General features: G+C 35.6%; 2 protein-coding genes across 4 annotated transcripts in view; one reads left to right on the top strand and one right to left on the bottom strand.

Annotated features, from left to right (window-relative positions):
- The first annotated feature begins 683 nt into the window (after positions 1–683).
- On the top strand, positions 684–3,727 carry LOC110462319. The gene is made up of 3 exons (XM_021516245.1): positions 684–918; positions 2,315–2,831; positions 3,152–3,727. Exons 1-3 carry the CDS (start codon positions 853–855, stop codon positions 3,175–3,177), a joined length of 609 nt encoding a protein of 202 aa, XP_021371920.1. The 5' UTR covers positions 684–852; the 3' UTR covers positions 3,178–3,727.
- A 12,650-nt stretch (positions 3,728–16,377) lies between these two features.
- The window catches only part of LOC110462345 (LIM domain-binding protein 2-like), a 32,471-nt gene continuing 22,824 nt past the window's right edge, over positions 16,378–26,024 (bottom strand). For 2 of the 3 annotated variants that reach the window (XM_021516284.1, XM_021516282.1), the window contains 5 exons: positions 23,568–23,690; positions 20,852–20,932; positions 20,088–20,226; positions 19,494–19,633; positions 16,378–18,896 (listed from right to left, as the gene is read on the bottom strand). In XM_021516284.1, coding sequence (XP_021371959.1) covers positions 18,642–18,896; positions 19,494–19,633; positions 20,088–20,226; positions 20,852–20,932; positions 23,568–23,690 — 738 coding nt within the window. In that variant the 3' untranslated portion in view covers positions 16,378–18,641. The remainder of the gene's footprint in view (positions 18,897–19,493; positions 19,634–20,087; positions 20,227–20,851; positions 20,933–23,567; positions 23,691–26,024) is intronic. The other variant, XM_021516283.1, reaches the window with a different exon arrangement.

Raw genomic sequence — 26,024 nt, 5'->3', positions numbered from 1 at the left:
CACAATATAGTATTCTGTTTCGTAGCGTGTTTACGGCACACGTAACAAATCACAGTAGAAAATCGTCCATTAATCCCTCCTAGATAGTGAAATATTTTATGTTAATCACCAAAAACTTCTCCCGTTGATTGTGCGCTCAGGGTAGGATATGTTAGAAAATAAGACAATGGGTAAAATTGTCAACAGCAGAAAATAATGATAAAACTTCGAGCACGCATACAATTCATAGTAGTATCAAAATGAATTTTATGTTTCGTTTTTTTAAGGGAAAACACCTCGGTTATTCAGTTATTTGATAACACACAGCCGACATGTTGGAAAGCGTAACCTGATCTGTTAGCTGGGCTATATATAAGTATATACATGGCAATCTATGACTAATATATGTGATGTTCATTTCAGCGACAGTAGAACATCACCTGCAGTGGAAATGTTTGAGATTTACTCGAGTGGAACCGTGTAAGACCGTACAAACAACGAGAGTTCCTTCCACCTGATCGAAACCTGTTCCTCCGAGGTAGGCGTGACGCCGGGGAAAAGAGGATTCATTTCGTGGGCGGGGTTGATGAAATAGCGCCAAAGATAACCACGCCTTCTTTGCATAAATTAATCCTTGTCACTTTAACACTGTGTCCAATCACATTTCTCATACAACACAAAGAATTAAAAAAAAATCTGTTCATCAAAATAGCGTCTGCCTTTCAGAAGTTGTTGATCATCTCGTGACAACTTGTTTACCTTGTATTTTAAAAAGCGGTAAAATGGCAGGTGCAAAATTTGTTTAAAATACACAGTTTTAACAAATATCCCGATAACCTCAAGTTTCTTTCATGAATCCACAGCTCATCCAAGATGAAGCATATCTTCCTGATTGTCAGCTTATTCAGTGGCCTACCTTACGAAATCCACCCGGAAAAGGTGAGTGTTACTTCACTTACGTATAAATACATTACTCGAAGGTTGTGTAGGCTAATACAGAACAGTAAAAACGTTAAACGAGTAAAACCATTCATCTACTATTCCGTTTCATTAAAATTTTATTTCAATCAACTCATGATAAGAATTAACCAAAAATCATAGGTATGTCTGTTGGCCTGTTGATTAAATTTGATTAAATACAAACAGACAAATGAGCTACATGTTTAAAATTACAGATTAAAAACCCCGATGGGAAAAAGTATAATTTGAAATCAACAGATACACTTATCTTTAACATACATTTTACGGATGCAGATACCGTGGTCTTCTATCTGTTCCGCCCCAATTGACGGGAATTAATCACTATAACATTGTAGTGTCTACATTCGTTTAGCTTTTCATCGGTGGAGTTTTATATGCTATTAAACGGTTTTTTTACCTATCATAAAATATCTTAAACGACTTGCTAGTCAGTAAAAATGTCACGCATGAATGTGTTGAATCAGCACAGTACGTATTGAAATGTATAGCAATACTATTGATTTAGCATAATACTATTGAATAAGAATGATACGTATGAGTATGCTAAATTAGCAATTAGCATGTAATACTATCGATTACGCATACTACGTTTCGATGTGTTAAATTAGCACGAAGCAAACGAATGTGTTAAGTTAGTACAGCAAGCTCGGATGTGCTAAGTTAGCATCAATAAAATAGAATAAGCACAATAGTATTGAATTAACACAATGCTGGTGAATTAGTATGGTACCGTTAAAATAATAGCGCATTGCTGTTGAATCAGTATGGTACAATTGAATTAACACAATACTGGTGAATTAATATAGTACTATTGAATAAACACAATACTGGTGAATAAGTATGGTACTATTGAATTAGCTCAATACTATTAAATTAGTATGGTACCATTAAATTAGCACATTAGCACAAAAAGTATAGATATGCTAAATTAGCACAATACCTATGGATGGAAAAATGAATTAGCACGTTACCTGTGGATGTACTTGTTAAATTAGTACAAAACGTAAGGATTTGTTGACTGAATAACACAGTATATAGATACATGTAGTAAGCACACACATATTATGTTATTTAGCACAATAAATATGGTGTGTTGAAATAACCCAAAAATGATAACGGCTGATGTGTCACAAGTCCTATATTTTGGTGCCATTGACCATGATGCTATTGAAGTAGCATAAAAAAATAACCATGGATGGATGAATCGAATTATTGATCATATAGAGGTGGAATCAGCACACAATACGGTCATACAATGTATGTGATAAGCATCCCGAGCACCGCCAATCCCCCCCCCCCCCTGGATATTTGCTCATTATACACTGAACTTTATTGCTTTTCTTTCTCATTATAGGTACAATTACCATCTTTCCAAAAGCTGAAGCTCTACTACCCCGGCCAGAAACACTTCGGAGGACAGTTCACTCACTCCGACATTCTTCATTCAGTCGGGGTGGTTCACCATATTGGATTTCCACACGACACCAGTGCCATTCGCCTGTCGTCTGTTCTCAACAAACTAGGGCCGCCGCATTCACTTGGTCGGTCGCCCATTAAATTATCGGGGCGCTTCGGCGATAGTTTCGTTGGCAGGAATGGGCTACAGTATATTTACCATGCCATAGCATTCGGACCTTACCTAGCTGACAAATATGGAGAACCAGACCTATCAGTGTTACATCAAGTCAACGCAGTCAACATGAAGAAAAAATATTGGGGTAAACAGGGGATACTTCAGATTATCACGTACTCTAATACAGGGGGTAAGCCCAAAGGACATATTGCATTGTGGGATTGTTATCACTTACATGAGTCTAACGACTGGATAGAAAAGAACCGTCTTGTCACAGCTGCATTCTGGGAAACACCAGGTAAGACCATTTATAAGATATTCTGATAGAAAACATTAACTAAGATAAAATCTAAATCCGTGTCTGACTAATGCTCTATGAATTTTGCTACATCATGTGTTATATATAGGTGCCTTAGTGACGCTATGCACACTTATATGCAAATGCATTAAGGATTCGGTCATTTCACGGACTTAGATAGCAATATAATTCCGTGATCATTTCAAGTATTGGAAAACCAGCTATTATTTTTTTAATTTGCATATCCTGTTACAAAAATGTTATTACGATAAAATTCATTGAAATAAGCTGTTAATTTACAGTGTTTGTATTTTTGACAGATTCCGATTGCAGTTCTCCAATCTGATGGGACAGACACCGGAAGTGAGGAGGCCAAAGCCATACCGGAAGTGAAATCATAAACAGTGCTCATGAAACAGGATTCGATGTCATGACGCTTTGAGTAAACTAGATACATGCTTTTTCAGTGTAGCATAAACAATCCGCTTTTTGAGACGGATGGAGAGACAGAACCGGTGTGGATTGAGCAGGGTTCCTGAAGTCCAAGGAACAGTTTTAAATGTTACTATGCTATTTTCGTATGTGGTGGGAGCTTAAAAGAGAAAGTGAGTGTCTTTTTATGTACCACGAGAAAAAATAGTCATTGTGGTATAACAAAGATTATTTCTCGGCAGCTATTGTTCTACGTTTGAGTAATTAGGAAATACAGTTTCCGTTAAGTTCATCCAGTACATTAGCTAATGAAACAGCTGACGAGAGGAGATGAGTCTTCATTGAAATGTTTTTATATTTTATATTTTTATATAATTTCCGTTATTTTGTTGTCTCGTCCTCGTGACCGTCGCTAATTTCATGTTGTGTCTTTATGTCATAAAAATACAATCTTTATATGTAAACTTAGTTGTATGCGTTTTAATTTGAAAACTATTTACTCAAATTAACCGGAAGTGTCCGTTGTTGGGAATGAGGCGGAATTCCTGAGGGAGAGGGGAGGTCACTCTGGCAAGTGTAACTTGAAGGTGTTGACCACAATGTTTTGATAGCGCTGGCTGAGGTGTGGATTTGATCAGGGAGTATACAGAAAATACATATTTCAGACAGAATATAAGTCGACGGTTATTTATGTAAGGACCCGTACCACTGCTCAAAAACTGAAACTACGGATTGGAAACTGGACCACAGATTGTTAAACTGTCGCTATAACCGACTGACCGTGATGGTAAATACCAGTTAATCTTCAGATTCCGCAGCTGGAACGTTAAAAATGAAGTTTTCAGAAACAAGCGGAACTCTAAACACGACCGCGAAAAAAAAATCTTTCTTACTAAAGACCTCACAAAAACACGTCGGTCCATAGTCAAGCTACTAGGAAGGGCCAAATGGAGTAAAACCATCGATACCTATTGGACCACAGACGGACGAATCTTTGTAAAGACCTCACCGACCGCTGACAAAGTTCTGATTAAAAACCAACCTCATCTGTTCCAATTGATCCCACCCCTCGTTACTGAGGATGCTGCGAGATCTAACAGTCACCGAGTTACATGTCTACTAACATTGCAGCAAGTCATGCAGACACGCATAGCTTGTGTCTTGAAACCAAGATTTCAATAATGTTAAAAAATCATAATTGTTAGTCACATTAAATAAAAAAAAAAAAAGTTGTATTAATTTTGTTTAGTTTCGCGTAGGTACATGTTATAGTCAGAACAAAATTTATAAACATAATAACCAACATGAAAGTGGATATTTCCCCATCATGTATAACCCTCATCCACCCAATCATGTATGTTGAAAGGTGAAAAAAAAATGTATCTCTTAATTTTTGCTTAAGTAAATTTAATAACTGTAAACGTTAACGTGCAATAACGAGTGTCATGCAAAACAGTAATGAAGATTTATAGAAATATACGAATATGTATATGTTGTATATGAAGGTGAACAGTATATATAAAACAATAATCATGAATAGTAACTAGTAAAATGTTGTAGGAGTTGTGTGGACATAACTAGTTATATCATGGAAAAAAATACATTCCCCAGACACTCGGTGTACGAGTGTTTGAGAATGGAAATAACTTAAAAATATCGTGCAATGTCCACACAAAGTAGGGCCAATATCACAGACCAAGGCCTAATAACTGGGCCAATATGATATAAGCTGATTAATAACACTATAGTATCATAAAACAAGAGTTAGGCACTTCACCATCCAGCCTAACATCTTAGCTTTGCTTTCCATCATAACCCAGGCCCTACAAACCATACTAATGATATATCTATATGTCACTTGAACATTCATAATCTGAGAAATAAGTTGTCATATTTAGAACAACTCAATTCAATAATTGTATTGCTCATTTAAAGTAACTTGAAGGCAAATAATAACACCACAAATAAACAAAGAAACTGCGATAGTTAACAATACATAAACTTACACAGAAGCCAGGACCACACTCCTCAGTTCAAATGACTGTTTTATATATATATTCACGAGTCCAGTATAGGTTGCATATTGTTAACAAGTAGCGTCTGATTATAGACCTCCGAATAGTGCACGCTCCTTCTGGAATCACATTCAACACTCCCTGGAAAATGCCTTTCAAGAAACTCCGTACGTAGTAATAGTTGGTGACATTAATGTAGACCTCTAAGTCTTAGTTGTAGAAAATACCCATGCCAATCACGATATTATACACTCCTTCCACTTGTCAAACGTTATTAACAAACCGACTCGCATTGGTTGCGCGTGCTCTACCCTACTTGACCCAGTTCTACTCTCTGACACATGTACTGTTAGTTTCGCTGACGTAATCGACATCGAAAAGGACATTTCCGATCACCAAGCGACGACAGTGGAATTGACAGCGGGGACTAACTTTGAAATGACATATAAAAGGAAAGTAACTGTTAATAAAGACACTGTGTACGAACTCTTCAACCATAAATTACATGCGACAGACCGGACGGACTTAGTTTCGAGGGTGCACTCCACAGATGTCATGTGTGAAATTTTTACATCGACTTTTTAAAAACTTTTCCAGGGAGTGTATACCAACAAAATAAGTGACGATTCGACCTAATGACAAACCTTGGTTCAATTCTAATTTACGACGAGAAATCAGGAAAAGAGATAAACTACTTCAATTATTTAAATCACACTGTTCCCCAAACGATTTAACCAACTTTCGGAAACAACGTAATCATGGGAATAATCTTAAAAAGCGGACAAAAGAACGTTTTTATGCAGATATAAATGGCATTTTAGATCAATATTCCGATTCGTACCCTAAAAACTTTTGAAAAATTGTCCGCAGATTAATACAAATTTCCGATAACTTCAATAGTATACCTCCCCTTAGAAATGAACTGGAAACGTAGAAACAGCAAACGACACTGAAGCTAATATTCTAAACATTTGTTTTCCCTCCATTTCTACTATTGACGATACAAACTTTGACGTACCGACGGTAGAACTTAGGACAAACTCTACTGTATCTGACATACCTCTCAACACTAATGACATTATAGACATTCTGACATCTTTAAATGTTAGTAAAGCTGTTGAAAACTACAGCAACCTCAGTAGCTCTTCCTCTATCTCTTATATTTAAATCTTCTTTGGAGACTGGTATCTTTCCAAGCCAAAGGAAACAAGCTTTAGTGATGCCTTCATTTAAAAAGGGAGATAAACAAGATTCTGCTAGTTATAGACCAGTTGCTTTATTAAGCACAGTTGGGAAAGTCTTGGAACGGCTAGTAGTAAAATATTTAAATAACTATTTGTTAGATAATTCATTAATATATAAATATCAATCTGGATTTCAGCATTGTCACTCTACTGTTCATCAAATGATAGAAATTTATCACACATTATGCGAAAATTTAGAAAACAAGGCACCCTACTTGCTTAGTATTTTTGTGATATATCTAAAGCATTCGATCGTGTGTGCCATAAGGGACTAAAAGTGAAACTAGCTAGCTATGGTATAACTGGAAAATTATTAGATTGGCTGAGTAATTATGTTAGTGATAGGAGGCAGCACGTTTTTATTGGTAATGATAACCTTCTATTAAATGTACTAATGCTGGAGTACCACAAGGCTCAGTACTAGGCCCTTTACTTTATATTTTATATATAAATGATATATCTATAATCTTAAAAGCTTATCCAAATTATTTGCAGACGATACGTCTTAAGTATGTTCGGATACATCTCCACGGAACATCGAAAGCACTATTAATAATAACCTAGGAAAATTCAGGATTGGACGGATAAGTGGCTGGTAAATTTCAACCCTGCAAAGACAAAAGCATTTCTCATCTCAAACTTCGAACTAGACTATGTTATAGACTGCTATATCACAAAACGAAATTAAGGGGAGATTACTGTATATCCGAAACCCATAGTGCAGTGGGACAGGGATCCTTAATGTAGGTACTGCTCTCACATAATGTAACGAAGAACAAATTCAATCGTACTTTGACTGAGTTGGCCGAGATATTTCTATCAGATCACAATTGCCTGACAAACATGTGAACCTATATGTGTATTTAATTCATACATAAAAAATACAAATAAATCATACAAATAATACATGCAAACAATATCAAGAGGCTAGTATATGACCATTTGCAATGTCCTACCCCGTATCCTAACCCTAGACATCCATATCAACCCGAGGGTTCGGAAGCCCGAATGCTGATATTGGTCGAGGGTCGCGTACTTAACACTGTGACTTTTTATTACAACATCAAAATTATTAGCTATAACACATAAAACACACCCCAAATGTATATACTTCATTTTATTGTTAATCATATTCATGGATCAAACTGCAATTTAACACAAGGGCGCGATTTAAATGTTAAGGTATCAAATAAGAAACGTAGCATCTCGGTAACGTCCGGCGAAAATCGGAGCTGACTGCGATGCTTGCCGGAATCGTCCGAGAGGTAGTGATGGACCATCATCAGTGAAAACAGCATCCTAGGTGGTTTGAAGTAGCACATTTATAAATAAATATTATCTCGCTCAATTTCACACTTCCTTTTCAAAATTGAAAGTACAGCTATAAATCGTTAAAATCGTTACAAAGGCATTGCTGCTTGAACTAACTGGCAATCATTCAGTACTAGAAACTCATAGGGTAAGGGCCTATTGTACGAGTTAATGCCAGCGCTCGTATTGACGATAAAGAAACTAGTAACTATTAATGGGGTGTACACCTCATGGCTTTTCTTTGATCAAATGATAATTTATCAATAATTGTGATGGATATTTCCGGCCAAAATACATTAAATAATATAGTCAGGTTGGAAGCTTAGTTTTCATAGTTGAATTCTAATTGGGTATATATCGTGCTATTGTAAACTGTTAATTTCAGCAATCTTTTGTCAATCAATTAATCAAGTCCTAAATTAATATTCGTCAACTTATTTTACACACTTTTGATAGGAGATGAAAGTTAGTAAGATAGCATATCTCCTTAAATTGTATTAAATCACCTCATGAATGAAAACAGGTAAAGGGAATTCCTAAGAAAAATATTATTCTGTATCAATTATCTGAAAATGAGGCCACTCTAGTACAAACCACATATATTTACTCTGAAACGTAGTTTATATAACTTTATCTCTAAAGATCTCTGTGAGGACACTCGTTTCGCTTGATGTTGCATAGACCGGTGTCTTTACATTTCAAATAAATGCTTCTTCTATAGACTAATCTACAGTGGAACTTTGTTAGTCCGGATTTATTACAGGCCAATAATCTATTCGGGAACCGTTGGCACTTTCCGTAAAGACGTAAAGTGCCGACGGTTCCCAATTGGCCAATAATCCGGAATGTTGTTTCTTAGCGACACATTACTTAAAGTTTCAGTAATTCAGAGAATTCACTATTCCGAAAAATTTAAATACTCGATTTTAATAATTGATGTTCCACATCACGAAAGCAACGTTAAAAGGACGTTTATATTCATATCAAATTAAACTTAAAATTGCAGTATAAATTTTATTTATTTTGAAATGAGAAGAAAAAACCTGAAACCTGTTTAATATATAAATACTTTACGCTAGAATGGAAAAGAAATAATAGACACGAGGTTTTAAATTAAAGCAGTCAACCACTGATCATAGTAAAGGTAATGGCAATTGTCACAGAACAGGTAACCCAAACTATACATGCATTATTCTCTGTACATAAGACTTGAGATAAGGGCGTCTATTTATTTTTCTCTCATGCAGTCTACCAGAAAATCTACAAACATATCTTAACCATATGTCAATTTGCTCTTTTGTAAGAAAACCCCCCAAATAATGGTTATGGAAATATCTGTACTGCCGGTAATGACACACCTGCTCGGTGATAAGGTTCGGGTAGACTGACAGACCACGCGAGTAGCACACTCCAGGCTCAGGGGCGCGCGAGGAAGGCCCTACCAGTACTTTATTTTTACCCAATAATTCTTATAGTAGCCATATAAACCTGGTTAAACGAGGTTTCGTATTAGCACACATACCACCTTAAACTTTGTACCTGTTGTTTATGTTGAAGTGATTTTCCCTAATAGTAAATTTCTCTTAAAAGTAATAAACTAACAGTTAGCACCTTACACATTATACCCCCGATTTGTGTAAGAGTTAAGCTAAATGGTACCTTACACGTTATGCCCCCGATTTGTGTGAGAGTTAGGCTAAATGGTACCTTACACGTTATATCTCCGATTTGTGTAAGAGTTAGGCTAAATGGTACCTTACACATTATACCCCCGATTTGTGTAAGAGTTAGGCTAAATGGTACCTTACACGGTATACCCCCGATTTGTGTAAGAGTTAGGCTAAATGGTACCTTACACGTTATAGCCCCGATTTGTGTAAGAGTTCGGCTAAATGGTACCTTACACATTATACCCCCGATTTGTGTAAGAGTTCGGCTAAATGGTACCTTACACATTTTACACCCGATTTGTGTAAGAGTTAGGCTAAATGGTACCTTACACATTATACCCCGATTTTGTGTAAGAGTTAGGCTAAATGGTACCTACACATTATACCCCCGATTTGTGTAAGAGTTCGGCTAAATGGTACCTTACACATTATACCCCCGATTTGTGTAAGAGTTAGACTAAATGGTACCTAACACATTATAGCTNTAAATGGTACCTTACACGTTATAGCCCCGATTTGTGTAAGAGTTCGGCTAAATGGTACCTTACACATTATACCCCCGATTTGTGTGAGAGTTAGGCTAAATGGTACCTTACATTTTCATAGTGATTTTAATTATCTGAATTCGTTAGTAACAGTAAATTCTATTTTGATAATCACGAATTTGACAATTTAAAGAGTACCCCCGGTTCTCTCTCTCTCCCTCCCCCTACAGCCCCCTTGCCGACGAGGACAGTCATCTTTGCCGGGCTAATAGTCGCGTGTTCTATTTCTATAGTTAAACAAACTCGGGCGGCATGTTTACACAAGATCTTACCGCATCCGGTTTATATCAAAATTTTGAAAAATAAATTCAAATTCAAATTTAAAAGGGACAATAGCGTGGCACTTGTAGGTATTACCGCAGTAACCCACATAGGACAGTTTGTATAGGCCAATATAGGGTGTTACCGTAACTACTTAACTTAATCAATAAGGGGGGGGGGGGGGGGGTAATAGGTCAAAACAATCTAGTTTGAAAAAAGGTCAACATTATACGTGAATCAAATGTAATTCAAAATTCTCTCTTCCAGCGAAATCACGAAGAAAATATATCTGACAAAGAAACAACTTTTGGGAATCTTTCGAAAAGGAAACTTAAAAGGAGCAAACTGATTCATAGACGAAGGGAGATAATTCAAACATTACACATCCGTATTTTAAGAATTTCAAGTAAAACATTAATTGTTATGTTTCTCAAAAGAAGAAGAACAACAAGGACAATNATATATATATATATATATATATCGGCTGGTGGTTATGTCATTGGCGTTTCCTTGTACAAGTGTGGAATTTTCCAAGGTATTATTTTCTTTCGTCCTTCATAACGCTCTCAGAATCATTCCTTAGATAGAATTCAAAGGTCTCGTGCTTCATGTTGGAAAACAATTCTACGACCACTAATTAAAAACAGTAAAAGTAGAAACAAGTACGAAAGGTACATAATTATATCTCATTTCTTTTGTTTGCAAAAGTTTCTTAAGAGGTCGATTCCCATTTCACCTGACTAGTAGATACTTCATAGAGGTAGTTTATGACAGAATCGACTCTTTTAATGTGAGAGTTCATTATACCGCTTTCACATTTTATAACATTGTTCAAATTTAGTAACTACGTATAATTATTTTGAATATAGTTTCTCTTACCGAAAATTATATTTAAATCATCTAAACAATTAATTTTAGATAAACCAACATTAATATACATGTATACTGTTCCTGAAATACAGGTTCCACACCGACAGCTGTTGTTTATCTTGTTTTCTTAATTCAAGTACATTTTATTATTTAAAAGAAATATCACTAAAAGATAAAGATAGTGTTTTCATGTTCCATGGAAAAAGATTAGGTTGTAAGTCTTATTGTAGCAGAGCTGATTGGTCAACGGGAAGTAACTCGTAGATTCGAACATAAATAATTACGTTGTTATAAAACTTCAAGGGGCACTCATTAAATTAAAATCGATCAATTTAGGTTATAACACTTGTCTGAGCTTTCATTTTGTAAAGCAAATAAAAAAAGGCAGCATTCAGGTTGTATGTGTCAAACGACGCCATGAATCCCAGAACTATCTAAACGGCTCAGTCGAAAAATTAATGGAGATTTAAAAAATAAAAAATAACTACGCGACTTATAACGGTAAAGAGTTTGTAAGTTCTCACGAGCTGCTCGAGTAACGCGGTTCACTTTAAAATGATATCCATAGCTTATCACAAAGATTACAGGTTTGTTGTTAGTTACAGTCGTTTCAGCTTAACGCCAATCAAAACAGTAGTTTTGCATTGTCAACTAATCAAAGCGCGACCCACTTGCTAAGCCCGCCCACAAAACGGACACGTGTCGATCGAAATGAACGGACATGCGCATTTATCATCAATGCTTGCATTGCATGGAAGAAATGAGCAGCCATTAAAAAAAAGTTACGTTTTTATGAAATTCAAAAAGCAGAATACAAGAAATGGAGGGAAAAGCGATGTAAGCGCATAGTAATTTTTGTTTCAGTAAACTCAAACAGTTTATTAACGTTTTCAAATATTAATATCGCATGTTTTATCCAATTCATTCGTTATGGCAGCACAAGTTGTCTTGCCAAACTTTTTTCAGTGCTAATGTTTTGAATTGAATTTACCTTTTCTACTAAAGTTTTTAATGAAAAAAATATTAAATGAGTTTTGGCCGTGGCTAGCATGTGTTAAGCCGAGTTGTAATTTGCTCTAAAATAGTTTTTTCTTATTTTGCTTGCCCGTTTACAACAGTCTATATTGAATTGGCTTAACTTCGTAAACTTATTTTTTTGTGAGGTACCTGGACTTTTAGGCCGGAAAACCTCAAAATCCTTTGAATGCCCCGGGGGGTCGCCAGAACGATTTACCGAGAACTAAATTCCGGGATCAAATCATGTTTGCTCTCACAGTGTTAAGCGCATATACTTCAGTGGAGACGTTAAGATCTTCAACACATTACATAACTCTGACAAACTATTATGCTGAAAAAGTGTTCCGTTGAAGCAGATTGGAGTCACGTAGACTACTTCCAGTGCCCGGGGAAATCGACACGGTTTGTAACTACTTGAAAGAAATCAATATCAATGACATCGTTGACGTAATGGAACAGAAATGAACAACTACCACGACTGTGCGTTTCCTATATATATGGTATTTTTTCTCCGATTTACCACATTAGTCCACAATTAAACTAGTGACTACATTTTGTAACACACGTATTGGTAAAACTGAAGTAAAATTGTCTCATGTATTCCCTTTATACCTATTTATATCTTTTATTAATTTCATCAAAAATTTCCATATTTTTGGACTGAATCGGTGGTCCCGGCTCTGTTGTTATGAAATGCCCGTGGTCTTGTAAGGTTTGGGGGAGTCAACCATCAAACCACCCGGGGCTCAATGGAGATATTTATAGAACGCTCTGAAGTCACCAATCAGCGTCTCCGGTTTTTGCGAATGTCGGGACCCAAAACGGATCAAGGCTTGAATTTTGCAGTATCGTACGCTTCAAATGATATTTTTTTTTGTCAGCATATTAACATTTAATGATGACATTTAGAATTTATATGACAAAAAGTATTTCTATAGTGTGAATTTATTCCTATAGTCCAAAAAGGAGTGTATAGTCGTCGCACGCGCCATTTTTTAAAAACGTAATGAAAACATTGACATTCGAGTCTGAATTACGTTTTCTTGCGATATTTGAACTTAAAAACTAATTATCTGTAGACAAAAAATGGTACATGGCTATCTTTTCTAAGACTACATCATTGTTATATTTATAAGTCTTTTTGCAAAAAGTGATCCGATTTGGGTACTGCCACCTTACACTCGACGTTGCTAAGTAGTGAGCGCGTTCCACCGGATTAGACCGCATCACTGGAAGATATGTAAATAAAACTTAAGTTCTAAAAATTAAACGTAGGCTAAAAGATTACTGGGATATTCATCCTTTTAAATGTATATTGGGGCAACCCAAAATCAAAATGACCCCCGGGGATGTCGTTTAAACTTCAAATGAAGTCGTCGCTGGAAGTTGCTTGGTTACATCTGTATCTGGATCTATCTTTACATCTGCAATTACTATATTGCAGTATTTCTTTGGTACATTTTTTTTTATTAAGGAACATATCCCTGCTTGATACACGTGTGATGGGAAAAGTACAGAAATTAATCCTGAATGCACAGAAAAGTGAATCTTCAATTGTCATCCGGTAACAATAGGGTAAATGTCACCCTTTTTGAAGTCGGCAACAAACAAATTATCATATTCCCAGGAAACTAGCAATTATCAACCATAGGAAATTTGCAATAAAACGTTCTTTAGCTGATATACGCGGGAGTTACCCCCCTTTATCTTATTTTATGTGGTTCGTAACTCAAATAATATCTGGGGGAGAGTAAATATTAACAATTTATTTGAGTTTTCAAACTGGATGAAGCATAAAAGATGCGATTGCTGTTCAATCCCATAGGTTTATCATTGGAATTAGGATTAGCTGAATCAAGCAAGATAGTTTTCTCCTTGGCAATACAAACAAAACATGAAGACAAGAGGCAAAGATTCTTAAATATATCGCTTTTATTTTCCTGCTTTCCTGACTCCCATTCCAAAAAAAAGACAAACACATCATTGTACAATATAAATACCTGTGTCCATTACCATTTTAAGGACATGTTATAATCTTAAGTTGTAAAACTTTTATAATTCGAACATATAAAAATAGTACTTATATTAAAATACTATTTATTACATATTTATACAAAATCTGTATTCTTTAACTTTAATTCAGAATTCAGGCGGATACTTATGAAAACTTTTCCTGTTATCATTACTTCTCTCACTGAAACTTATACATGAAGCTGGTTTTCAAACTTTCATGCAGATTCTTAACAGTACAAATAAGGGACGATTTTATTTACTACACCATAACACATGTTTAAGTATACAAAGTTGTCATTTTTACAGCACTAAGTAAATACCTAATAAAGGAAACAGATGAAATCTGTAGTAATATATTACAGAAATCAAATCACTTCACACTCCAATAAATGTTGTTCACACTCGCCCATACAAAATACAAATCAAGGGAGACAACCATTAAATGTACTAAAACATTTTCACTACTTTATATAAACTTCAGCTTCCACAAGTCACTCTCACCTATACCCGGATGGAACTGAAATGTGAAAATAACTGGGGATGTCAACATCGAAACTTGTAACTGGACATTGGTATGAGTTCTGGCTCATTCCTATTTACCTTAGAATGACTGTTGGAAATTAAACATCCTCAAAAACATTTCATTCCCAGGAAAAAATCTGATATGAATGGTTTAAGGACAGCAGAGTATTTCAAAAGAATAAACACTCATATAAACTCGCTCCTGAATCAACGGGTTTTCAATTCTAGGAATTTCCCCCCCTCAAAATTTGTGCTTAGTAACAAAATTAGTCTAAAATGACAATTTTGTGTCATTGATTATTTTAAAAAAATTGTCCATATCGGATCTTGAGGTTTTAGCTTAACTCATTCACCCTTGAATTTCATAATGAACTATTTCAACCTTTGAATTGGAAGAGTTCAAATGTGTCTTCATGGGAAATTGAGTTAAAGACATATAATGGTAAAATTGAAATAGATCATATTTCTTAATTATTAAAACTTTTAACAAAATATGCATATCCTGTATGAAATTAAAAACGATTTTCTTCAGCAAACACACTCAAACTACTACACATAGTATACAAAAAATTACTTTTAATTTGACTAACAAATCTAAGACTTATACAATTGGATTCCGGACTAACATAGACATATGGACCCTGAAAACTGGATATACCGCTTTCTGGATATCCACTGTCAGGATACAATATTTTATTCCAATACTGACATTAAGTCAATCCCTGGTTTGATTTGTATGAAAAAGACAGTATTCTTGAGTTTTATATTAAAATCCAAGGTGTCTAGTATGTATATGTGTACCTATATACTATTATGGCTTTCCCCCCAAACAATTTCATTTTTGTGGCTCTTGTATCTTGCACCAAAATATGGAATCAAAATTAAATCCTTAAATTTAACACCGGCAGAGAAAAGTTATCCCGAACCCTCCCCATATTCTATGTTGATGAACAACCATACATCATTTCGTATTTAGTGGCAGTATCTATCTTCTAAAAAAAAAAATAAAAAAAAAATCAGATCATATTTCACAAAAAATGATATAAAATACAAATCTAGTAGCAAACGAACATTGATTCATGAAATCACAGCTAGAAAGAACAAGAGGCCCATGGGCCTTAACGGTCACCTGAGTCTATAGTATTTATTTTTGTTGTTGAAATATGTACCAATTTGAGTAAAAAATAGTATAATGTTAACTTAACTTTGTCAGGACCATGAGCTGATCATTCCTAGACCAATTTTAAGTGAGATCGGCCTATTAGAACTTAGTAGCAAAATAGCGGCCATGGCAGCCAAATTGTATTTCTGATTGACCCGAAAAATAACAACACTTTGTCAGGACCATGAGGCGATCATTCCTACCAACTTTCAGTTCAATCGGTCCAGCAGAACTTGACTTTAAGTTTGAAATAGGTTTTCAAAATGGCGGCCGTGGCGGCCATATTGGATTTCTGATCGACCCGAAAAATAACAACACTTTGTCAGGACCATGAGGCGATCATTCCTATCAACTTTCAGTTCAATCGGCCCAGCAGAACTTGACTTTAAGTTTGAAATGTAAAATGTTAACGGACGACGTACGACGACGGACGAAAACGGATAGCAATAGGTCACTTGAGCTAAAGCTCAGGTGACCTAAAAAGAAGGAAGATTTGAATAATAAATGTGGCAATACAAAAAGGAATAGTGCATTTATTGCACTATAAAAGACAGAGAAAAGATAATGATGATATTTATATATATATATATGGCAATTATAGACCAACATTTGAACTGCTGTCTCACAAAGAATCATGTGCATGCATATAAAAAAGTAAAATTCAAAATGACAGGATTCAATATTCTAGTAAAACCCAAGGTTTGTTAAGGTGGCAACTCAATTTGGAAATTTCATTAAATGGTATTCTGCTCCCTAAACATACACAGGAAAGTGATTCCTCTCTCACACAATTCTCCTGGAGCAAACAGAATCTACTTGTTGATATTAGGAGCTAAAAAGCGAATTAAGGACCCACTGCACTATTGTATTTCCTATACACAGTAACCTCCCCTTAACTTCCTTTTGTATGTAACTGGAAAATATTAGCCCAAGATAATCTGTTGACCAGGTAGTTCATTTGGTTAAAGCAATAGCATAACAATCTCAGGTCCAGAATTCAACTTCCAGTCCCCCACTTCATTTTTACCCTCAAAACACTGTTGTTGATTATATTTTGTGTACATTTTTGTATTTCTTTATTATTTCTCATGAAAGTCCCCCAAGGTAGTTTTTTTTTCCAGAAATGATTTATCTAAACACCTAGGAAGAACTTGTTTATAGCTGTGCATTATTTTTGTTACTAATGCAATTGACTTGTTTTTATGTAAAAGTCTTGAGTACAATACAAAATCCATTCTTCTTACCTACTTCACAGGAACAACTTTGAGAGATACTAAATGTTTTTTTTTTTTATAAATGCCACACATATTACCGAAGATTTAATTTAAATTAGTAGTGATGTGAATGTATGGCAAGCACTCTTTTCTGGTGAAATTGATGACCAAACATCGTCCAACCTGGGTATCCTAATGTTTCACTCTCTCATCTGAACATACACAAACTCTTGAAGCACAGAATGAACAAGAAATCGTAAGCCATTTTACATGTAATTTTACACAACACTACAAGAGATTCCTACTGTGAAACGAGAAATATTTCCTGTACAGTAACATTTATAGATCTAGTTCCAGGGATTGTATTGAAACTGGGAAGATATTCCTTTTTTGCTTGGGGAAGTAGCCTGTATTTCATTTTGGTTGTAATACTTAACTGGGCAAAACAATCACTGTACCCCCTCACCATACTCCTTCATACTTCTATAGAAATAAATATATGTCTTTTTGTATCATACTCAGTATCAGCCCTTCAGCCGATTGTTTATACACACACCAATAATATTTTTTACTGATGCACATATATAGCAAATTGTTATTGAGAAGCATGACATACCATACTTGTAAAAGTACCTTTCCCCTTGTATCGTATAGGCTTAACTGAAACAGCTCAAAGTCATCTCATGATCATTACAGATCATCCTTCTATCTGAAATATGATCACGTCTCTACGAGCAAGATCAAAAAGACACTGATGATACAGTAGGTCATCTACTCCATTTTAAGTCAAAATTTGGACCATGGGAATTGTGCATCCGTCTTTATCTCATGAAATACAACATCAAAATACTTCCCGACATCACACTTGCCATCTTACAGTGTTCAACATTCCCACTGTACATTAAAGCCAATAACGACACTTGCATTTGTTGTGTAAGAGTAATTACATAATTTTCCTGATAATATACGACTCTCACTAAAATCACTCTAAAACAGAAAACTTTAATTTTTGATTTGAAGTGCTAGAACAAAGTTTGTTATTGAAACAGGGACAACTTAACTTGCAAAAAATGCTAAATTGCTCCAAAATAAAATATTTATCACTAGTTTCATTTTTTTTTCATCTGCCTTGAGATATTGTATCCATATTATAAATTAAAAGACATTTACATTACAGAGAGAAAATGATCAGCAGATTGATCATCAGAAATAAGGTCATCAAACACAAGGTGAAAGTTCATCTATGACAAGGTCAAAGGTCACTGATCACAAAAATGGGAATGATTACCAATGACAATGTCAAAGATCAGCAATCAAGAAAATGTGGATGACGATGTCATGTCATTATTTCAAGAAAATGTTGACAGACACCAATGACTACAAGGTCAAGTTAACCAATCATAAGATGAAAACAAATGAGGTCAAAAGTCACAATCATCATCACATGAACAATGGGGTCTTACAATGATGCAATCTGACAAATATTGATGGAAAAACAGCTTTTAAAATTTCTGATGGATGATGGTCCCCTGGGTTACTCCACCTTGTCGTCTGGGTTGGGCGGCCCCGACGACCCTGGGGGAGCGGTAGGGGGTTTCTTATCCTGCCCCCAGGGACTATGCTGTAGGGCTGGACTATTCTGGAAGTCCTTCGAGTCCTCTTCTGTGTTGTTTGGTTCAAACTGAGAATTCTCAAGCCTTGTTATCAGTCTCTCATCCTCGTCACCAAACTCTCCGCCCATCAGTGTTGGCTCTCCGACTACCATTACGTCCTGTTGTAACATTAAATTCTATAGGATGAATATATCAGTATCCTATTCCTGTTGTAACATCAAATTCTATAGGATGAATATATCAGTATCCTATTCCTGTTGTAACATCAAATTCTATAGGATGAATATATCAGTATCCTATTCCTGTTGTAACATCAAATTCTATAGGATGAATATATCAGTATCCTATTCCTGTTGTAACATCAAATTCTATAGGATGAATATATCAGTATCCTATTCCTGTTGTAACATCAAATTCTATAGGATGAATATATCAGTATCCTATTCCTGTTGTAACATCAAATTCTATAGGATGAATATATCAGTATCCCATTGTAACATAAAGTGTATCAAATGTTCCATCTATAAATCATATTCAATAAAAGATATCAACATTTACCGTAACATTTCCATTTTCAGAAACATTTCTTGGAAGTGCTGAAATCTTTTCTAAATATTTCTCCTTCCTGAAAATATTCTGATATTTTTACTTTGTTTATTTAAGTGAAATAGAATTCCCGAGTCCTATCTACTCTTTGGATTTAAAATTTATATGTGCTATACTAGAAGTGATCTTTACACAACAAGGCAAAAGAGGTTAGATAAAATAATTACCCCCGGGACAGATGTACCGATACCCTGGGGCCCTGGAGAGCGTTTCTTGCCCGCTGGAGGTGTGGTGCTGTTCATGCCTCCTCCAGCACTACTGGCCGACGCCTTTCTTCTCTTCCTTTTGCCTGGCTGTCTTGCTGTGTCTGTACAGGTAGAATAGTACAGGTAATTATTAGTGGATTGTATCTTATTCACATAAAATTAAACCCTGATGGTTTAATATCACTCTGATAACATATTTAAAGTAGGATTATAATCACAACATACTCAAGTGTCACCAATTAAGTGGGTTTTTCAGTTTATTTGGCCGACTAGTTTAGCCTCTAAAGATGAAGCTTAATTAGGACAATTTTACAATGTTTAGACACCTAAAGTACTCTTAGGGAGGATAACTTTTGTATTGTGATGTAACATGCTGATAACATGCTATATCAGACTGTTTTAAATCAGTATCTTATATAATATACTTGGTCTATTTTTAATTCATGATGTACTGTGTACAACATCTTCAACAGACTTCCACTTTCATTTTGATTTAGAAAGATTTTTGTTTGGTGACATTTCTTTCCTAACATAAAATGTTATGAGGAAGCATACCAGGTTTCCCCTTGCCAGGAGGTGCCACCATTCTCTGCCACTTTTGAAAGAGGGTGGTTTTGAGGCAGTCGCGTGGGTTGAGACCATAGGCCTTATGTCGAGACATCAACTCCTGCATCGGCTCCAATATCACACATAACTGAAACAATGACACTGGTTAGTAAGCTGGTCAGGGGCCAGTTCTTCATAGCTTCCATTTGGAGGATATCAAATTACAGATTTTATGAAATCAATGAAATGAGTATAAGTTTGAGAATGAGTTACCAAACAATATAAATTGATACTAAAAGGAAGTTTTTTACAAGATGAAGCCATGGCATTGTTCTATGTGAACTCACAATGATTGTAATGATATGTTGGTTATCAAAACAGAACCACATAATGGTGTAAATACATGAACAATAGCATTTATTTCAGCATGTGATACTTTGATGATCATTTTAAATAAGTTCTTGTGGAATATGACTTTTAGGAAACAAGTTTGTTAATCTTTTAATATCTTTTCATACAATCAACTATTTGTAATTATAGATTTTGTGAAGACTAAACATCGGAAAAATCAAAGGAAAACAGTGTTGCCTTTACTTTGAAATTGAGACGTCCTTGTAATTTCCATGTGGGGTCACAATAAGTAATGTTATAATTTGCAAATTGAAAATTGATGTGGACTGCATAGTAGCCTGAGTATTATTTCATTAAGCTAGGTCACAAACTTAAAGTAGTAAACTCTTGATTATAAGCAGTGTTATAGCTGAGTGACATACCCGTAGAAAGTTAAGCGTGTAGTTAGTGAGGCCCTGCCTCGTGATGTTTTTAGACAGCTGTTCCACCATAGCAGGGTCTTGCTGTAATATGTAAAAGAAAAAAAATTGACGAACATTTTTCTCAATCAAATATTTAAGTACATGCTTGTATATTATCAATCTGGGTGAAACAAAGAAAACTTAATATTTGCTTTTGTACAAAAACTTGTTCCCTCTCACTTGCTAATATGCATACTTGCTTCACATTTATTTGACCTTGGACCAAGAGGATGGTGACCTACATACAGTACAATGCACTCCTTAACTGTCAATGAAACTGGCATACTTCATTAGTTTCATTAAGATATCTTGGAATTACAATCAATTGTTTAAAATGTAAAGCCAGCCAATTTCACAGCAAATACATTGCACTTATGATTTGAAATTTGACCTAGAGGTAAAGCTTGGTCATAAGGAACTTGATTTAAATTCTGTGTACTGCTGTTGGTTATTCAGGTTTATTTCAAGTGTCATTAGGGTAACTCCAATGGTTTTAAATTTATTGCCCAACAAGATGTTATTAGAAAGACCAGAAGACCTTAACCTACTGTTGGTCTCCCTTCCTTTTGAAGCAGGGAATCAACAAGACACAATCTTCAATCTGCCATTTTTGTGGAGTTTGCCCTAAAACCATTTCAATACCCCTCGTGCTTCTAATGCATGCTTTCTAATGAAAACTCAAATGTGAACAAGAGGCCCAAGAGGGCCTGTATCGCTCACCTGAATATTTAAGCAGTCATAGCAAAATATTCTCATTAAATATTATATTGCACTAAAAATATTTCCCTCGCAAACTTTGTTGGCTCCATCTGTTGAAACTACCAGCAAAATATTATTATAAGATTCTATGCTTTTTGATTCTTCTTCAGAAGTTGCTGGCCATATTTTTCCCTGTGATCTTGTAAGTAGGTCAATGTCATTTTCCTTCTCAAATTGGTTAGCTCTATTCCAAAAAGCTACCAGCCAAATCTTATGAATCCATTCCTTTTAGTTCTCAAGAACAAATCCATTAAAATGTTGTTGACCTCTGTGACCTCTAAAGTAGGTTGAGGTCATTTTCATTTGCAAACTTTGGTGAGCTCTATCCCGGGAAGTCACCAGCCAAATATTATAATTTTATGCCTTTTAATTCTTCAGAAGAAGCTGTTTGAACTGTTTGACATATTTGAACGCTGTGACCTTGAAAGTAGGTCAAGGTCATTTTCATTCGCAAACTTTGTTTGGCTCTTTCCCAGGAAGCCACCTGCCAAATATTAAGATTTTATAACTACCAGTTCTTCAGAAGAAGTCGTTTAAAGTGTTTGACATATCTGCCTCATGTGACCTTAAAAGAAGGTCAAGGTCATTTTCATTCTCAAACTTTGTTCGGCTCTTTCCTAGGAAGCTACAAGCCAAATATAGAGATTATATACCTTTCAGTTCTTCAGAAGAAGTCGTTTGAAGTGTCTGACACATTTGACTCCTGTGACCTTGAAAGAAGGTCAAGGTCATTTTCATTCTCAAACTTTGTCGGGCTCTATCCAAGGAAGCCATCAATCAAAAATAAAGATTCTATACCTTTCAGTTCTTCAGAAGAAGTCATTTGAAGCTTTTGACATATATGACCCCTGTGACCTTGAAAGTAGGTCAAACTAGTTTTCATTCTCAAACTTTGTTGGGCTCTATCCCAGGAAGCCACCAGCCAAATATAAAGATTATATACCTTTCAGTTCTTCAGAAGAAGTCGTTTGAAGTGTTTGACACATTTGACCCCTGTGACCTTGAAAGAAGGTCAAGGTAATTTTCATTCTCAAACTTTGTTGGGCTCCATCCAAGGAAGCCATCAGCCAAATATGAAGATTCTATACCTTTTAGTTCTTTAGAAGAAGTCGTTTGAAGTTTTTGACATATTTGACCCCTGTGACCTTGAAAACAGGTCAAGGTCATTTTCGTTCTCAAACTTTGTAGGGCTCCTACCAACGAAGCTTTCAGCCAAATATTATGACTCTAGGCCTGTCCGTTCTTCAGAAGAAGTTGTTTAAAGGAAAAGTTGACGGACGAGGACGGACGGACGGACGGACGCCGGACGCCGCGCCACGGCATAAGCTCACTTGGCACTTCGAGCTAGGTGAGCTAACTATCCAATTAATTTGAATTACCCCCGATTATCGAACAAGAAAGGACCACTTTTCCCAAAGGATTAATATTTTGGGAAGGAGATACATAACTTATGTCATATTGTGGTAGCATACACATATGTATATCAATCAAAAACATCTCCCTCCCCCCTGATTCTGATATTCTGATATCATTGTGGTTCAGTTAAGATCACTTTTGTAGGATTTCAGTATTTATTCTCCCTGTTTAAAACTAATTGGTGTCACGTTCACCCACACCCTGTATGTAAAATTATTGAAATCTTTGTTGAACAGGCCTCGCTGAACAGTTGCCTATCCCACTTTCCCCACATGAGAATATTTTTTTTTATGAACTCTTAAGCTTCTGTAACTCCTGGAGAGGAGTATCTACATCACTTACATTTCATGAGAGATTTTTGATTAATAAGTATAAACAGTAGGTCTGGTGACTGTATGCCTGCACTAACAGTGAGTCGGTTTATTCAAAGCAAAACAGTTTGTCTTGTTGGTTTAGAAAGGTTTGACTTTAACTTTATAAACATGCATTCTAATATTCTGACCTGCATTGCTATTACGCTTCGTGGGATGAGTTCTCTGTGTTGCCGCACTTGAAAATGCCAGGAACGTATGCGCATCAGGTCATCAAACGTGAATTCCAGGATAAGTCTCCCCTCTGTCACCACCTTCAGAATACACAAAAATTTCATGAAAAAATTAAGACATAGACAAACTGGGAAAGTCTTTTTTAACAACATTTTACTTTTAATCTGTTCAAAGCTGAAAGGATCTACATACATGTATTTTTTTTATTTTTTTTTAAAAATAGACACTCTATGTATTCCTTAAAATGGCTCATTGTACATGTGCAGAAGCAACTTCATCTGACATCAAAGGTAAAACCCGATTGACAAGGGGTGGGCTTATTAATGAGCATAGCTTATATTTTGAACACTATGACCTTCAGAAAATAGGATCTCGATCTCTACCACCCACCTGTATCACCCGTGACAACATATGACATTTCAACTCGATCTCTACCCCCCACCTGTATCACCCGTGACATCATATGACATTTCAACTCGGTCTCTACCACCCACCTGTATCACCCGTGACAACATATGACATTTCAAATAATGTACAAATTGATGTCATTGACCACCAATGACCTCCTTGTTCATCTATGACCCTGATGACCGTATGACCTTAAATGCACCATAACATCTTTTTCAATTTATTTAGCATAATGTTTCAAGTGATTTGATCGGCAATTCCAATGCCATCGCTATCTGTATTAATTTCCACACACAGATGTAGTCGGACGCTAATGAGCCCGATATCTTTCACACTTTTCATTGATTTTTCTCTCTATGTTTCTCAGAGAACAAGAGAGAAATATTGCAGACAGACATCCATGGTGAGTTAATGGAATTTATTGTAAAAGACGCAGATATTTACTTTCTGATGGCTGTGCGATTACTTTTACCTTGTGTAAGCATCGATCATTACTTAAGGATGGTGTGCTTAGTACGTTACAGTCCATCATACATGGTCTTCTTGGGTTTTATCCAGAACAACAAATTTCATTTTATCTTGAGAATTTTTCAGATATGAAAATGAGCAAGAGAAACATGGCTCAACCTCAAAAGCAAAATATCTTCAATTCAAATTTGGCAATTACCTTTTTTTCTAAATCTTTTAAACACAATCATGGGGGTTTCTTGTGTGGTCTACAATGATATTGAGAGAGGAGTTTGAGACACGCAGACTCCGGTTGAGATCTAGCTCTGAACTGCCTGCCCTACCCACCCTTGTCTTGTGCCAGTAATCTAATTACAAGTCCTAATCACTACCTTGGACCCTGGAACAATGTCGCCATGCTTTGCATAATTTGTGACTGTCTGCTATTGATTGTGAATTAGTTTGCAATGTACTCGGGAAGGGAAACACTGGCAGACAGAATGGGGTTTGTCATGATCACAACATGCAATGGTAATGATTCTCAGTCATAATTTATTTATCATAAATTTACACTAAAGTAGTCTACTTCACAGGCTTTGTGATTACAATACAGTCTGTTTCAATAAAATATTTAAAGCCCTGTTTTTCTCTATTTTGTGGCATCGATTAGGTTATAGTCTGTTTCATATACATGTTCATGTATTAGAATTGACAATACACATCTTACCATTTATGTTCTTATAAGAATGACCTCCAATTTTGAGCTGATTTACTTTTGGTAATACCTGGTTGACTTGTAATTAATATTAGACAAGAGGCTAAGAGGCCTGTATTGATCATATGAATATTTAGGCGATTTGGTAGAATATTCTCATTAAAAGTAATACTGTATAATGGGTTATTTACACGGGCTTATAATTTCGCAATCTAGACATGTGAAAGAACTCCATTTTCATGGTGTCTTATATGTAATAAGTACAGAGACAGGACACTTGATATATTAGGTGTCAAATAGTCAAATGAATATGCTTTATTACAGAATACTGAGCAACTACAAGAAAGTGAATTTTGTTACATAAATCATCAACAAAATATTATATGTGTGATATAATCTATTTTCATTTCTCTTCATATATATGAATCGTCACAACAACATGCACGCTATTTCATGGTGACAGTATGGTTATGGAGTCTATTATCACAGCTCATTTTTGCGCTATTCTGCACATTATTGATCTGCAAAATCACGAAAAATATCATCCCTGCGTAAATATCCAGCTCTACAGTATTGCCAGTCCTGGCAGCATAACAGTGCTCAGCGAGCAGATTTTAACTGTTTTTTGACTCATGATCAAAGTCTATTTGGTTAAAGGGAAAGGATCTCTTCTACTCAAGTTATGCCCCATTTTTGCTTCAACCCTCAGTCCCAAGGGTTAGCCCCTCCATTTGTATAATTTTGAGCCTCCACCTGAAAATCAATTTCAGAGAGCTTCAAGAAGAGTTACTGAAATCAATATCGAAAAAATTATCCCTTTTTGGTCCACATTTTTAGCCTTGTG

The sequence above is a fragment of the Mizuhopecten yessoensis genome, unplaced genomic scaffold (genome assembly GCF_002113885.1).
Source record: "Mizuhopecten yessoensis strain PY_sf001 unplaced genomic scaffold, ASM211388v2 scaffold10771, whole genome shotgun sequence".
In the NCBI taxonomy this organism is placed as follows: domain Eukaryota; kingdom Metazoa; phylum Mollusca; class Bivalvia; order Pectinida; family Pectinidae; genus Mizuhopecten; species Mizuhopecten yessoensis.
The sequence above is the reverse complement of the archived record's forward strand: the minus strand, read 5'-3'. Positions and strand labels throughout refer to the sequence as shown.